The 18,892-nt window shown below is 35.2% G+C and overlaps 1 protein-coding gene across 1 annotated transcript in view; it reads right to left on the reverse strand.

Annotated features, from left to right (window-relative positions):
* LOC144442307 (lysine-specific demethylase 6A-like) overlaps nt 1-18,892 on the reverse strand; it is a 109,838-nt gene that overhangs the window by 24,739 nt on the left and 66,207 nt on the right. The window contains exon 6 of the mRNA XM_078131620.1: nt 2,020-2,195. Coding sequence (XP_077987746.1) covers nt 2,020-2,195 — 176 coding nt within the window. The remainder of the gene's footprint in view (nt 1-2,019; nt 2,196-18,892) is intronic.

Genomic DNA, 18,892 nt, shown 5'->3' on the forward strand with positions numbered 1-18,892 from the left:
GGTGATAAAATGTAGCACAATTGGTTAAATTTTTGAGGCAGATGATAAAATGTAGCACAACTGGTTAGATTTTTGAGGTAAAATGTAGCAATGTTGGTAAGATTTTTCAGGCAGATGATAAAATCTAGCAATGTTAGTAAGATTTTTGAGGCAGATGATAAAATGTAGCAATGTTGACACAATTTTTGAGTGAGACGATAAAATGTAGCAATGTTGGTAAGATTTTTGTTGAGTCAGACAACGTAGTTCCAGGTTTCCTGGTTTTCACTGTAATGTGTGACAATACTGTTAAACTTGATATGGCTGACCATATTCTCTCTTGTCCAAGAACTTAATGTTATACCTAAAGTACAGAACTAAGTCTACCCGGTATCTCACACAGCAGCTTCACCCATTATCAGAATCGTAGACACTTTTGAGATTGTGTCAGCTACGTTGTCTGTCGCTATTAGTGAGGGAAGCTTCAGTATTGGTTACATAAAGTACAACAGCTTGTGATTAAATGGTGGTCTTTATAATCACATATACGACTGATACTGGTGGCACTTTGCTTTCATATTATTTTTGCTTGGTTAGAACGAGACAGACGATGCCATTTAATCTCTCTCATACATAACAGCTTAAATTCTATACTTTTGGTTATTTTTTCTGATTCAAAAACAATTACAGATGTTTGCAATTACTGTGGGTTTTATTCAAACTGTTACATATATTATACAAATAACACGTGCCAGTGGGGGGCAATATCACAATTTAGCACCTGCACTAGATACTGATGTATTATTATTTTTTTAAATCTTACTAATACTCACTAATGTTAATTTAAGGCAGTAAAAGTTGGTAAAATCTACCTGAGTTCCCTCAGTGATATAATGTTACCAGGGTTCCCCGTCGTCATTATAGTGCAATATATGGGAAAACTATAAACCTGGCAAAACTGGCATAGATATAGTTTTTGTCCCCTTTCAGTTACAGAGAGTCCCAGACCTATGTAAATACACTGCAATTTGTTTGAAAGTAGCAAGGCTTGACCAATTCTATTAGAAAGGTTTGCACAAAGGGACGATCGCACAATGTTGCATAAGCTCAACAAACAAACATTATTCGTTTAGGTCAAAACCCCATCCCCCTAAACGAACGTTCACGAGTGCGACATCAAACATTAATATATGATGAAAACTATAGCGGTCACAACACTACGATTGATGTAATGTAAAAACATGATGATAAACACATTAAAATACTACCACACACCCAGCACCGTATCTCGCATTAGAAGCAAATTTTTATCAACTTATACACATCTCAGTAGTAAATACAAAAGCTGCTAGCATTGAAGGAGTGAGCGTTTTCCGTCAAAATTGGTTAGAAGTGCAAAAATGAAGTTCAGCAATCACATTGACGCAAGAACCCGTCATCCCCCTAAATGAACGAAGTTCGATTATTGAGCTTGTGTGACATTGTGCAATCGTGTCTAAGCAAAGTTCCGTGTTGGTTTTTCTACTTCTAACTGTAACAATCAGTTGTTGAGATTGCCTTCATTAGCACTATTCCACATCATTAAGACATCTATCTTGACACTCTTGCCTCGTTATATGCCAGACTCTAAAATGACACCCACCCACCCATACATACATACATCACACTGTACATAGGTGTGATAAGTACCACATCTCCTAATTAGAATTATATCTATAGATGTAGACACTTGTAAATCTTGGCATACTATGCATTATACTGATGTGACCTTCCTATAAAAATGATCAGTGGTTAACATCTGTTCAAAATACCACTGTCTAAATGTATGATCTGTCTGAAAGATGTTGTCATTAGTAACTCATTTTCCTTCTTCATACAGTATTATTCCCAAGCACATAAATTGTTACATATTTTTGTGAGGCTTCTGACTTTCAATTATGTTTCCTGTGAAGTACTGCAATGACCACTTACTTTCTAAGGTGGACAAAGAGCACAGACTTTGAACATGAGTTCCTAAACACAGTGTACCCCCGTACTTACTTTCTAATTTGGACAAAGAGCACGGACTGGAATCAATCAACGCTAACTGGAAATGCTTCAAACTTGGTTCATAGTCTGAATTGACCTTGAACATCAACCCCAAACGCAGATGTACTTCATTGGCTCGACTGAAGCTAGGATCTGTATAAAGAACCTGCTGAAAAGCACGGATTGCCCTACAAATAGAAAAAAAAAGAAAAAGCAACGGGTTAGACATAAAGTTGACAAACTATGACTATGAGTTGCCTGTGGAAAGAAAATATCAGTACAAACAGTTGCATACATCATTGAACTGGGTTTGAAATTAGCAGTCATCCAAAGCACATTGACTACTAAATATTTTATAGAGATGTGATGGTTGTTTATTAGACCAATGGAAATCAGTAGCTGAAACAGCTAAATCTGATTCCACAGACATGGTGTAAAAGTTAAATTTGAATGATCAAAATCATGGTGACAAGTGACATAATTCAAAGAGATAGTTTGTTAGTTTTTAGAACCAGCTGATATGTTCTCAATATGTTGTCTTGTTCTGGTGTGTTTGGTATAATTCACAGTGCATGGTTTTATACAACAATGAAAACTGACCTATATAATTTGTACACTAACTTACACCTTGGCACAACTTGCTTGACTTCTATGCAAGTATATTTTGTACAAATTGTTGAGTACTGGTTAACACACTATTGTTTGTACACCAATGATGATGCATGTCCTGTTATAAAGCCATACAGATTACCCCCATCCTGCTTTCTGCTCAACCCAAGTTTACACAAAGTTCTTGATGGCCTTCAAGTTCTACATGATTCAAACAAATTCACTCACTGAGTCAACGGACATGACCTCGACACGTTACCTATCACTGTGTGCTTGCTCACACACAATGATACATGTATGTGACCATGGGTGATGTCATACTAATCTCAACCCAGATAGATCTATCACCTCTCCACTAACTTATGGCTATTTAGTATTACTATTAGTACTTGCTGCAGTCTAGTTCCATGACGGAGAGTATACACTTTTACTGTCCGTCATGGAACTAGACTATACTTGCTACATATCTTTGCAATAGTGCCATTTACACATGACAATTAATTTGATACATTTTGATTCAACCATACCACTACTCGAATTAAATACATCTTTTAACTGCAATATTCTCCCAATATTGTCGTCTGTAGTGTGCTAGTGAAAATTCACACAGTGATTACCAGTGTGTTTCTGTTATTAAAGTGCATTAAGTAGGTAAAGTCTACCGGAGTTCCCCAGTCATTTCACCAGGGTTACCCACCAATATTACGATACGAGGGAAACTATGCCAGTTTTACCAGGGTTCTCAGCCCTTAGAGAAAAACACTGGCTACCGCATGGATTCAACCACAGACTGAGAACTGGTAAACAATACTGAGAACTAATATAATTATACCTCCCCAAGCATAGTTTATGAAAAACAAGTACAATTAATAGTGATCTGGAATGTTTTGGCTTTTATCTTGAGCACCACAGAGTCAGTGACGTAGACATGGGTCATTGTGGCATATAATGACCAGGGTATATAATCCATATTTTCTGTTCAAAGATAATAACTTGGCTTGCAGTTGTGCACAGTCTAATTTATGGCATACCTGTACCTTTGGTATTTCACAGGCAAAGTGAGTCAAAGTTCATCACGAAATATTCATCAAATTATAACTAATACCATGCATATCATGTCATCCGGTCATTAATTTAAAAATACTACTCTTTATGTTAATTTTCATATTTTGTGTTTCTTGTCTACATGACATGTTTGGCTAAGACTCTCTCTTGCGAAGTGTTCAAGATATTCAATACAACAGAACAATCCTATCGAAACAGAAACTTAAAGTGTAGGAAATATTTTAAACCATTTTTTCTTTGTCAGCATGTCAAAGTCCTGACAATACTGGTATGTTGATAAGACATAGCACTATGTACATTCCTTTATCTGCATGTGACAAACTGTTTGCCAGCAAAGAGAAACTATGAATTATTTTTCCACTGTTTGTACTCTGTTATTGGCGTGTCTGATACCTTGACAACACTTAATTCTAACATGGGTCATGAAAGGACACCCTGTCATTGTTATCATAGACGCCAAGCATTTCAAACTTGTAATAACATGCATACCTGTAGACACCTACTACAACGCATACCAGTTAAACTATTCAAACTTCTACCAGCAAAAATATCAAATATTGTTCCAAAAAATATTTCACAACTCCTGAAGCTGCTAACCAGTTGTGAATTCATCAAAACTTTACTCGCTACGGAACAGAGCTATCTTTGTTACAATCAAGAACAGTGCAGCATTTCTGTCGACCAAAATAAATAAACTTTGGAATTTGGGGTGTCGGCCTAGCACCTGTATATTTTGCAGACCCCAAACATCAATCAATCAAGCCAAGCTGTGTTCAGACCCTGCCAAACCCATTGTTATCTTTACAACCAAACCCTAGTTATATTGTTTACTTCATTTACATAACAATAGATTGGTGGCCATATTGTTTAATTAGATCAATGTGGGCATGCTCAGTGACCTCAAAGTGAAGCCATACACCATGAAGTTCAGCTTGTGTTACAAAATACAAAAATTCAGTTACTATTCCTGACCTTTCTTCCCCCAAACTGAAAATAATATCACACTGACACATTATAAAGTATTATCAAACAAAAGGAGAAATTTTATGAAAGTATACCCTGTAAGACCAGAATAACTTTCCAAACATATTTTCTAGGATCAAATCTACCATACGGAGATACATATGATCTCAGAAACCTTGCATACTGCAAGGCAGACTAGTGTAGTGATAGTTATTAGAATTTCATTACGTATCAGGATCTATAGAAATGAAATTTGACTATCATATCATGTCTCTGGTGACACTACTCCCCTTGGAATTTGAAAACAGACTCCAGCACACTATGTATCAGTACAGCGACATAGATTTGCATTTTCTCTTGGCCGTTTGTATCCATGTACCATTTTGAAATATTGATGTGATTGGGGATATTGTTAAACAGAAGAGAACTGGCAATACTTGAGGTGGTGAATGGATCACAAACTTGATAAATTAGGCCGATATTCTGAAGTTCCGTGAAATCGGCATTGTACCTGTATTTCATATTATTATTAACAACAAGTACCACATTTCTTCAACATACAAAATATAATTCAAGAACCACATACAACATTGTTTTCCCCCAACAACAAAAAAAATAAGTACCTTGAATTTAAGGTCCATGACCTTGGTGTAATACAAACACAGGTAAGACCATAATATTCCATTATCTGTTTCTATAAGTATTACTTTCAATTTGTACAAGGGCTTAAGCTTTTTCTGCTTTTTACAAGTTGGTTACAAAATCAAACATACAAGTTTTACAACTCAATTTTTTTCATTGATGTGAATAAGTTATTACATTTTAGCTGAGATTATTCAAGTATTCATGTACTCTTCTCAATTCATCCAACATATATACACACACTGATTCTTTTCAAGCGGTTGACCTGTCCTGAAAAAAAGGTCACTCACTTTACTTCTTCCCCTTTGCATCCAAAAGTTTTCCAAAACACAGCAGGACATTAAACACCATGGTTCACAGAACATGACAATGTTAGTTACTAGATTTCCCTTTTATGTAAGGATGCCGTTGTTATCTGTTCACTCAAGCCATCATACAACAAACATTGAGATACATTTCGTTAGTTTTTAAAGGTAACTTGAAAAAAAATAAAAAAAATAAAGACATGCCGCTAAACACATTTGGTAGAAACTTATAAGAAACTGGGAAGTAAATGTTCCGCAAAAGGGAATGAGAACATGTGTTTCCTGAAAGCTACAGGTCGCTATCAAGCACATGTTCAACATGGCAGATGACAGCAGTTCAAAATGGTAACATCTTTTGTCCCTGGCCAGCCTGTGATATAATTAGAAGAGTGGTTGAGACAATAATGCCTGGGAACAAAGGCGACCCTGCAAATGTATGCACTGGCATGCATTAATTAGTCATAATCTCTTTGAGAGGCCAAGAACAAAAAAAAAAGCCAAAACACAAAACCCGGCAAGATTTATTTCACAAACGCGGTGTTGTTTCACATCTTATACTGGGTTGCTTTAGCTTTTTTACACACCACTAAACTTCCCCATCCTGAAACACGGACACATGCCTTAATAAAAAGCTTCCGTACTTTTTGATAATGGAGGCACCACTCTCTGAACCCAGTCTTTTGGAAGGTCTAAAAAATAAACATACTCTGACCCCTAATTAAACATTAACATACATACCTATAGCAGTAATGCTTGTAACTAAAATAGTAACATTCTTCCTACCTTTTTTTCACAGAAGAATGCTGCAAACCTCAGTACAGGAATACAAACGTTGTGTTCAGAAGGTAAAATGTAGTAAAACTGTTGTGTAGTCTTTACTACACACGGGGAGTGTACTTTAATCCCACTCAAATACACAGCACACCGGCTTGTGGCTTCTCTTTACACTGAGCATGCTCAGTAACAGTGGGTGGTATGCAAATGAGTAGAGCTGTACACAGACACCCACTGCTAGGGTAACACCTGAGAATTTATCAATGGCCAATACAGCCACCCACTCATTACACATCTGATGCATATTTCGACCCACTTTGTTGCTACGAACTGTGTTTTTTGTTATTCCTAGAAACTAGTTTTTATCATGTACAATATGCACGTACACATTCTAATGTCACGTAGAAACTGTACTACAGGAACAAGTCAGCAGCCCTCTATTTACGTCTCCACTGTTTTTAAAACACCCATGCCTTCCATTGTTGTAAATAAGTCTGAAGAAGAAAGCTACAACATAACAATGGCCAACCCGCATTGTTCACTAAAACTTCCGTTACTTTTTAGTCTCACAGCGTGCTAAATAACTGTATTCTTACACTTACAGCTACACTCAGTGGAATGATACCATCCAAATCCAACTTCAGACACATCAAAAAACTCTGAGTAAAAAACTGTGAAAATTAACATAGCGAAACAAAATGAAAACTGAGATTACAGTTCTTGCATCTTTAGTAACCTCAACATCCAAAAATGTTTGAAGTTTCTCTCAGATGATTGTTTGAGAACATCTCACCAAGAGTAGAAGTGTAGAACACCCCACCAACAGTAGAACACCTCTTCAAGTGCAGCTTGTCCACAATGCCATATCTATGACTCTATTGTGCCTAATTCTACTCTACTCTACTACGATAGTGAAAGAAGTACAACAGAATCACATATCTGGTACCTCCAGTTGTAATATTGTTCACTTTCATATTCTTACTAAATACACAACACTACACTTGGAGTAAAACACCACATCATTGACTATTAATTGTCAACCAGGTGATAACATTTTTTCATTTAAAGGCCAAGGTTTCAATCCCAGGTTGTCACATTAGTATTATCTTATCAGTGGCGCCAATAAGGATTACATAGGATTATTCTTTTGTTCTACACCAACTTTTATCAGTAGCTCTGCCAGACAGCTGCATTACAGTCCAGAGTCAATCTATGGCTTCGAATCTTAAGATTTTCTCTAGACAACTGTTTTTTACCCCTTCATTTTAACCCTAATCCCAACTGGGCTGCCAATATATGGAGACACAAGTTAAAATTGCCATGTGGATGAGAATTAGGTATTTATTTTGGATTTTTATTGATAAAATAACTTCACTAACATATACCAATTATGTGCTCATAACTCAGATTACAAAAAAGCTATACACAAAGTGTAAAAAGTTTGTTACTGTACGGACAATTACAAATATTTTACACTTTTTTTTTGGCATGTTATTTCACATTGTTTTTTCAAGTATGTTTTTTTATATAAACTAAAAATCCAAAATAGATGCCTATTTCTCATCCATTTGGTAACTTTAAAGTAACTTTTATCTTAGCAGCTCACATAGCATACTGGTGACACATAACTCGCAATGCACACACACGATGATTCTACTTCCAAAATCTTTCCTGTGTATATTGACATGTGGTTTTATGTGGGAGGGCTGTGGAAAAGATTGCAATGGGAAATATTTGGCTGAATAAGTTGTGTGTTGTAGTGATGAGGTACGTGGCTTTGTGATAAGATGGGTATGACAAATCACATAGTAACACTCTACAGACTACAAACACTTCACAAATAGGATTTAGATACCCAAGGCAAACCTTCTATATTTCAATTCCTCTGTTGTCAAAAGCAGTAGTCGATTTTTATCAATGAAGAAATATCTTTCAAAAGAACTGAGGACAAATAATTCTTGTCATCATAGGGTTAGTGGTGTCAGCTGGAGTCTAGAGGTTATTTGTGGCTTCGGAAGGTGTAGTGACAAGAAAGATTTGATGTCAAGTATAGCCTCTAGTCAGCCGAGGACTATAACGAAGTATCCAGGTCTAATCATGGCAAAACATCAAATTCTATTCCTGAGAAACCAAAATGATTGCTTGATTCTTCAATAGACAGTGGAGTCTATGATTCTGTGTTAAAATCTCATGTAGTAGTTTCAATACTAACATGGTATCGCATCATCTCTGACCCCACAAAGAGAGATCTTGAGATTTGATGCCATGTTAGTATCTAGACTACATGTAATCATGGAACAGGAACTGAGAACAAGTGATTCTGTGAATTCTGTACACTATAACTAACTGTTAGGATTTAGTCAAGGCAACCATAGTATTTCCATAATTCCATTCTTATGTAGTTGAAACTATTACTAGTATCAGCCAATATAACTGGTCTGAAAGGATTAGCCATTCCCACTGTAACCACTCGCTATGTGAGAGAGTGCATTATGTAAGTAGAAGGAACGCCTAGATCTTTCAAGTTTCATGCTACCAATATAGCTAGATAGAAATCTTGGTATGGATTTGAGTGGTACACAGAACATGCCATCCTTGGGAACATCTGTAGCCCAGAGTCTTGGCTACCTGACTTTGAAAATAATTAAATAATAATAATAAAAGTAATGTTTTTATTTCGTACTTTCCCACTCTCTGCTCAAAGCGTCTTATAATTATTACCCCTGGCACGGATCTGAAGCGGCACAACTCCACAACTCCCTGGGGAGCATACAATCCAGTGCAGCCTCTATAAGTGCATAGGATTAAACCATTCACATTACCTCTACCCTACCAATGTCAACGATATCATATGTCAATATGTCAAGTCAGATAGTCCAGTGTGTCTAGGATAAACTTGACTAGAGTCAGGTCATGTGGGGATTTTGAATATCATCTGCCCTTGACAGTCAAAATCCCTGCATAACTTGACTTGGCTTTGGTTATAAGACTTGCAAAATGGCATTCATCAGCATGTCTAGTCAGATAGCCAGGTCTCCCTGGGTTAAACTTCTGTTGACTTCAACTACACCACAGGTGTGTTTTTAGTACAGCTAACCTTGAAATATCCATTCCTGTGTTACTACAACTACTACAAGCTGATTTTTGACAAAATAGAAAATTTTGGCATCCATCTAGGGGTTGACAAGATAACATGCTATTCTGGACACTATACTGTGGACTTTGACTACATCATATGTATACCACAATTGACCATCTACAAGTTAACTTTACAAGGACTTCACAAACCACATTCCCAATACACCTGGCACTACAAAAAACAAATGGTTCCTGTCAAACCATAGGAGTGTTATTTGATTTGACACACAGAAAACCAAATTCTGTTCAACACAACATGTGGTATTCACAATGGTCTTCCGCCATGTTCAAATAGAAAGGTGAAAAATTGACAAAAAAATGGCATGAAATGGCCATGACCTTGTCATCTTGTGTGTACATCTAAGTCTAATCTCTGAAAGGATTGTGAACAGACTCACTTCCCTCCACACACACTACTACTAGTGATGACTAATATTCCATTTCATTCAACTCCAAGGTCACCTCTACAATTCCAGCATGATTGACCTGTGGAGTACTGGAGGTCACCTGATCAATTTCCCCAGCATGCTTTGTGCTTTCTATGGGGTTTCCATATCTGAAATAAAGCAATCTGTGAGCACAAAATCAGCCTTTTTAACTGGCTTTGTCATTTTCTGTTCTTTTCTCCCCATCTACGTACCACAACCTTCCTGACTTTTGATTTTTTTCGTTACAATTTTGCAAGTTGACAAAGCAACAAAGGGTAATTCTACTGTGAATGAAAATACAAAGACTAACAAAAGTCAGTAAGAAAATGTAACAAAATGTTATCTAACAGACATGCATATATAAGGAATTTTTATTGAAGAGTGGTGAATTTCTCAGCCATTTTTTTTACTAGGGTTGCTGTTAAAAATGCTTTTAAAATACTAACTGACTATACATGTGAACAACAAATATTTTTATCAGTTGCTGAATAGGTTTGCTGTCTCCATTTCCAAGATTTTCAAATCATAGCATGTGTATATTCATTATTTCATATGCATGTCTACTTGTTTGATGCATGAATGTTTTATAATTTATTTTACTGAAAATTTCTTTGTGATAATTTCAAACAATTTAATAACGGAAAATTCCTCACTTGTATGTAACCTTACAAACTAAAACATACAAATATTAATACTTTTTCTCGCCATAAAATTATCTTTCTCTCTCTATATATATATATATATATGACAAGTATAGTATTTTCTTTTAAATCTGACATTTGGCAAGTTATGTAAGCATGTGATCTATCATCATCATCATCATCATCATCTTCTTCTTGTGAATGTCTTCACTATGTAAAAATGGGTTTCTGTGAAGAAGACTGACATCTCTCACTTGACACTGGATTATTCCATTATTGGTCAAAGGGGTAGCATAGAAAATGGAGAGTGAGCTCGCATTCTCCACCACACTTCCTTTTAACCTTTTATGATCAAAATCATTTTTTTACCCTCATCTTCACTGAACTTAGCTTGCTTTCAAATATTTCACAATTAATTTGTCAGGCATAACTGAAAATGTTTGACACAACATCTTGTTAATTCTAACGAGGAACTGGCCATGCAAGATGTTGTATTTTATTTTTAATTTACAAAATGCCTAAATGTACAAAACTTTTTGCAATAATATATTTGATATATTTGCTAATTTTTCAAATATGATCAACACCTCATCTTATGTTTCAAAGTAGCAATTCTTGCCACTTTTCAGAGTGGTGTAACTGCTACCATTACTGCAATGGCAACAACTGTAGGGTGTCTAGACGAAATAATTACATAACTCATGTTTCTTTTTCACACAATTATCATCAATAATTTTGCATACTATTTAACTGAATAAAAAATGGATATTTCGATAAAAGATTAATTTGCAATATTACAATTTTATCGCTGAACAATTTTTATGATGATAATTACGGAAAGTGTAAATTACCCACAAAACAAATATATTAATAATTAATTTATCACTACTTTTCATCATGAAAGAGAAATGACATTTTCTCTTTTATTAAATAATAATCCAACAATTAGATATTACTCCCCAATATTTTTCTTCATTCAGGCAAGGAAAAATAGGAGTGACCTAAGGGGCCTTGTACTACGGGTCGTCTAGCGACTCATAACGACAAACCTTTGGGTCAGGAGTATTTTCCAGCTGAATCAAGAGAAATATTGGAGAATAATGTAATTATATCTCAAACATAATTCATTAAAAATTGGGAAAACTAACAGGATTTGGACATTTTCACTTAAATTTTGAACAGCCACAGAACCATGGGTTGTCATGACATAGAACGACCTGGGCATATAATCCATATTTTCAGTTCAATGTCAATATCTTGGCTTGTACATGGTATATAATAATAATTAATAAATTTATTGGCCAATAGTTTGCAAAATATAAATAAATCATTTTTTTTTTTTAAATTATCAGTCTTTTTATATATAAATCTAGTAGCTTTGCAATGTGGTAGGACTTCAATTTTAACAAATATTTAAAAAAAAATAATTACTAGTTTCAAAACTATAAATATGTACACATGGTACACATTTTTATCTTACAAAAATTTGTCACAATTTTCTTTTTTTTTCTTAATTTCAATGTGGTAAGATGTATTCGCAAACTTCCAAAAACTTTTAATATAATTGTTTGTCAGGATTTTACAGAAGTGATTGATTTATAAATTTCAACACCTTTTGATCTAAATCACATATATTTTAATATCAGATATCTCAGTAGTATTTAAATGATAACTGTGACCTTGTACTTTTCAACCTAAACTCGATTTTTCAAATCTCAACATTTTCTTCTTTTTTTTTCACAATTTTACCTAGCATAAAATCATGGTATGTGAAATTTAGACAAGGTTTTACCTAACAACATTTTGAAAATACAGCAAAGTCGATTTATTTCAATGGAATTACAAGTTAAAATGTAGAGAATTATTAATTTAAATTATATTTGATGATAAGGGATTTAGAATTAAAACAGAGCACATTATTCATAATTTGGCAGGTTCAATGTCAATATAATACTAGTATATATGGCAACCTGCAATCATGTAAAACACATACACTATGTCTATAGAGACACACAGGCCTTGGCATGGTTCCCTTGTCTCATTTCATAGCACTGCATTGCATTTTAACCTTCTGCAAGGCCAACAGCCAATCTCTACATCACTCCCTGCGTCATCCATTCCCCCCCCCCCATTTTTTTCCATTAAAAAATACCTTATTTTAAATATCTTCCAAAATGATAAATGAACATGTTATAATAGATAATTGGCAATTTTTTAAACCTAAAACTCAATTTCTGATTAATTATTTTTTTTCTGTTAATTTTACTTCCTGTACATAAATATTCTGATTTTTTTTAATCATGAATACGATATTTAATTACAAATCTCCATCCATTTTTAAAGTACAATGATCGTTAATATACTACTAAAATTAGACAAAACATTGATTTTCAACTGGTACAAGTTTTCCATAACTTTGTAAACTTTTCAGAAACTTTTAACGACCACATTAAAAATTTCAATGTCATAAAAATTATTACATTGCTATGTTAAAATATGGAGGAACAAATATGAGATGGGGAAACATACCCGGCTACCCCCCTTTGGATAATGGAATGGTCCATATTTGCTCTACAAGCAGTTGCCTGTATGGCTGTAACACAAAAGGCAGGCATAACAATGCCAGACCAGCCATTGTACAAACCCACACTAATTTTCCATATTTTCTAATTGAACCACTAACAAGCAATCTTTGCATTTATCAACACCCCCACTTCATCATGCAACAGTGCACCTCAACAACAATTAAAAAAAAAGTTGTGAAAAATGGTTAGATTTTGAGGAGAAAATGCATGAAGAACATGTCTGTTTAATATCTTAGCTAGGCATAAGGTCTGGGTGTGTTTATATACATTATGTCCATCATGTGAATTTACCATTATTTCTAGCAGCAAAATTACACTTGCTAAAAATGCACAAAAAAATCAGCCACAACCCCATCCACTACTCCAATATCCACAGTCTTCATCAAATAGTACAAACCAGCCATGGAAAAAACACTGACAAATTGAAAATACAAAGGGTTAGACTCAAGTGGAAATGAATTTTCCCAAAAGCCATTGATGTGAACACAGTGACCTTGGCTAGCAAACAGTCTTAGGAGGTCTGTGCTGGTTGAATGTAACCTTGACAGAAAAGTAAGCAAAGCTGGCAAGCAGACTGCTTACATTGGTAAAAGAACATAGCCAGCTACAAGGTCAGCTGTTTTAAAGGCTGTCTACATGCATACACACACACGACCCAGCTATGCTATGTGGATCATACAGTAAACTGTGCCTCTGAGTTCAATGCTATCACTTGCAACGAACAGTACAGAGCTTCAGTTTGCAAAATTACTGGTGTTGCTTGGCGAGAAAACAAGTGGCAACAAAGAACATCGATCACAGTGTTTTGAAATCACTGTTGTAGTATGTTTTTACACTTACCTTCAGAGATGTCCCTTCTACTGGTCTGCACTGCTGCTTAATTTGAATATACTATTTTAATGAGGTAACCTATGCCCTGAGCAGAGAGAACTAGCAGACAGGCAAAGAGCTCCAATCATTTGACAAGTTTATATAGCTGTCAACAACACAGAGGGTCCTCAAATGTCCCGAGGCATGGATCCACTCCTGTTCTGAGGTAGGAGATAGTGAAGGTCCACTCCTGAGCTACTTCTGTGTGTAACACTGTAATTCCAAAGACCTTTGCCGGTACAATGGAGTGATGCCAGCTCATGCATGCATAATGAGCTTGACCTGCACATTTGTTTGTAGGGGAGAACCAAACAGCAGACACTGGGAGGGACTACACAGTGAATGGGCCACCCCCGACAGCGAATCCAGCAGCCGATCCATCACTCCATACACTGTTCTGTCTAACACCTCCCACTACATGTACTTAATTTATACCTGTCTCAAACTCAACACTCAAGGAAAAGACTACACCTTCAGAATAACGCTTGTTTTCTGATTTAACACCGCTCAGTTTGCTGCATGGAAGTGCAGCTTACTCTATTCATAGATTGAATTAGCCTTCACATGAAATATACTTTAGAAATGGTGGCTAGTTACAATTGGTTGACCTGCTACACATGCGCACTCACTATTAGCATTACCTAGCCTTCACCTGGTGAGCACTGTCCTATTTCACTCAGACGTTATCAACGTGACGTGACGTAAAAAGCGCTACCTTAGTAACATAGGAAGCTGACCCTGCAAACTGACGAGGTGAAAGTAGTACATACAACATACAAATTATACTTTCAGGGACATATTCTACTCTGCGGAGCAATATCCACGTTTTCCCTTTCAACCTTATGGTTTATCTTTTCCTGTGATGCTTCATTTCTGTTTCAGGATTTGGAATAAAATTAGAGAACTCTGTTACACTCAGAAATTCAAAAAGGAGTTCACAATCACCATGGAAATATTACGCAAACCTATTTATATCAAAATGTCAATAATTTGTGTTGCGACGTAAAAATAAAATCACTTCAGAAAGAAAGATTTCCCATGAGATCAAGTTAGTGCAGTGAACCCATTCAATTTTAGTATGTATCATGTGATCTAGATATAACATATGGTGGGTACAGATCGAGAGGGGGTGGCGGCGTGTGGTTTGTCTTTCAGTCAGTTACGCAACCCAAATCAGCTCACTTTGTCATGTTGCATATGTGATATAATCAGTTTTGCCATTCAAACCAGTTCACTTTTATCCCCTGACTACTGTTTAAGGATTTTTGAGTTGTCAATGACAAATTCATTTACAACCCTCTTTCCTATTCTTGTTTCATTCATTAATGTAGTAATTCTGATCTTAATTGCAAATGATGGATACTTGATTTTATTTGCAAATGAAAACGCATCACTTGTGAAACAAACAATTTTTACAACACATTTGCCCTTCAGAATTTTTTTTAAATTCCGTATGTCCTTCAGGACTCTGTTAAGTCTTATATGTAGTACTGCACAAAACACGAACTTCACAGTTGTTTTGAATTACGTGTTGCTAAGCAACACAAGGATTTTTCATATCTAAATTCAGATTAAATATATAACAAGACAGCATATCAAAGTATAAACACCGAACTCTCACCACTGCTAATCTTGCTGTAATTTTTGTTACGCAAGTCAAACACTGAACACATCGGCTGTCTTGTTAGTGCATTGAGAGTTGTCAGCAGTCAGTCTAGACTCGAATGACCAGAGTGGCTTTGTAACAAAGCCTGCCACACAAAAGAAGTGCTAAATATAGTCTATTATGTCAGCTATGTATATGTACAGTGTCAATACTCTTAATAACATCACAGCCAGTGATACACTAACGTTTATCCATCTCAATTTACATTACAGACATGGTGTTAAATTTCTTTACCAATCATCATCATCATTCATCTAGCCAATTTATATGGTATGGATGAATTACTTCCAGTGTATTTGTTACAGCCAATAATAATGTATAAATTTCTGCTCTCAATCTTGCATTTTTTTTGACTGACTAAAATTTAGCCATGTATAGCCGAGGAAAGAGTATGCTATTTTATATACGACAGTGTTCGCGGTGCTTTTTTTTCCGTTACATATGTCGTACACAGAAGACGCCAAAATTTGTGTACTGACCTAACTTTGATACAACATAACTTAATACTTCTAAACCCCATCATGTTAATTTTTTTACTAACCTTCCAAAGCTACTACTACATAGAGTAAAGCATTTTTTTTTTTAGAACATACCATAATCATCAACTTACATGGTTGAATACTGACTGCTGTTCCCTTGATTTCAATTCTTTCTACAACTATCATTTCTGATATTTTGATTTTCAATAAAGAGAGGAATTGAAGTTAATAATACTATACACATCGAAAGACATCACTATCAACATATATGATAATCATTTATGAAATGTACTCAAACTGAAATTGGAACAACATTACTGGGGTTTTAATTACAGGCTTACTGTAGGTAAAATCTACCTGAGTTCCCCCTGTCATTTTATCAGGGTTCCCTACCAGTGTTTCTGTTATGGGTGGTAAGTAGGCAAAACCTGTATTCCACTGTCATTTTACCAGGTTCCCCTATCAGTGTTTTGTTAAGGGTGGAAAAGTAAGTCTACCTGAGTTCCCTAGTCATTTTAGCAGGGTTCCCTACCAGTGTTTCTATTATGGGTGGTAAGTAGGTAAAATCTACCTGAGTCCCCTCGTCATTTTATCAGGGTTCCCCACCAAAATTACGTATTGGAAACTGCTATTTTTTAAAAATCAGATTATCCAATTTCTGTTACCAGTGTTCCCACAAGTTAGCAACAACACTGATTATTTGTAACATCAATATTACTTGTGTTATAAACCATTTTTATGTGCATAACATCACTCTCTTTTGGATATATGTGCTGTCACAGAATTTAGTGGAAATTTTATGAGTTCACATGACTGATATCAGTGGTACTTTTGTTTTGATTAACTTTCATGCATATAAAATAACATCCATCACTGATGAAGACAGTGTCCATTACTGATGAACGTATGCCATTGTAGTTTGTGCGAAAATTTTCAATTCACAGCAATGACATCAATATTATGAACTACATGTCCTTTCATGTGTATAGCACCAATCACTGTTGAACATAGACCATCAGAGTTCGGCAAAAATTAGACAAGTTTACAACTCGGATATCCATATTCGTTATATTAAACATCTAAGTTAGTTTTATTAAACCGCTTCTACTGCTTATAATGTCGATCACTTTATGAATATACACCCTCAGAATATAACAAAAGGTCACACAGTAACACTTCTTATATACCAATAAAGCCATCATAACAGCTCAGATATGTTTCAATAGTGAAATCAGAAGATCACCAGTCACCATACGATACTAAAGAATCATCATGTAAAGCCTCTGTCTCTCTAGGAAGTATTTGCTTGTACACAACTAAGTACTATGTTCTCAACAAAGAATACTAGTAGTATGTGTATACCTGTACCAGCTGTATTTATCATCATCACAAAACAAACCAGGCTACATTGCTATTGTTGTAGGGTGATGTACTTTATTGTTACAATTTACAAATGTGTTATTTTTGTATGAAACATGTACAAAGGTTGTATTATGCATATGACACTGTGAATGCTATAATCGCATGAAACATTCCTCACTACAAAATCAGTCTACGATGAAAATTTATTTTTTATTAACATATCTATTGTACCATATTTTTTTTACCCCTGCTATAAAATAGATTATGACACGCTGTACATGTATATTAATTTTCATAATCATACATACATCATTACATGAAGACTAACTCATTAGTTTTCACATCAACGACATGAAAATGTTCCAGATCATCTGACTGGTTTTCATTTACCTATCCATTACTTCGTAACCCCCTCCCCCTTACAATTTTTAGCTATATTTTTACCATTTTATACAATCCTATTGCTAACCCAATGTTGCTCTGTTCACCGAACAAAACTAGTCAGAACTGTTAGAAAACCTTTGAGTTGAGTTTTGTTGAGACCATTCAGTTTTCACCAGTGTTGTTATTACTGTATATCTTTCTAGAAATATTCCCATAACAGAACTGTTGTACTATCATTACATTTTTTTCTTCAAATATGAATAAATATTTCACATGCAAACACTGCCTTTGTTTAATTCAAGAGACCCTGTTCATTTCTTTTTACGTATGTATTTTTTATGACTTGGAAAAGCATCTATTACCAAACCAAAAACCCAACCTGGCCAAGCTAAACCACGCCCTTTTGTAAGTTCATTTCATCATAACTATGATTTCATATCAACAGTATTGTATTTGCACAAAGGAGTCAGGTTTTTATGGTATATATTTTATGAAATATTTGACTTCAAACATTACAATTATATAATACATGAAATTGTAATTGTCATGATACACACTTTTTTCATTAATATTTCAAATTAATTTCATCAAAAATTTAACCTCATAATTTTTTAAGGTACAGTATGCAATTTTAACTAACAGTGGCAATGAAATGTCTTGACACAGTCAGCATCTTATTTGACTTGTTAGACTTCAGTGGTATCATACCCGATACGTATACCCTTCTTTGGTTACATATATTACTCATAGTAATCTGGTACTTGGATTACAGAGTTGAAGTGGGTCACAACATTACCCCCGAATTCCTTTTATTGACATTCCACTGCAGTAAATATTTTGGGGCTAAAATGACAACAGTGTGAATGACACATAGCGCAGACTTAACAACACATAGACTAGGCTGGCTGTACAATAGTTGTCGCCATACCATAGCCAAGCTGTGACGTGACATGACGTACAGTTTCACTATTACA

The sequence above is a fragment of the Glandiceps talaboti genome, chromosome 11 (assembly GCF_964340395.1).
Source record: "Glandiceps talaboti chromosome 11, keGlaTala1.1, whole genome shotgun sequence".
In the NCBI taxonomy this organism is placed as follows: domain Eukaryota; kingdom Metazoa; phylum Hemichordata; class Enteropneusta; family Spengelidae; genus Glandiceps; species Glandiceps talaboti.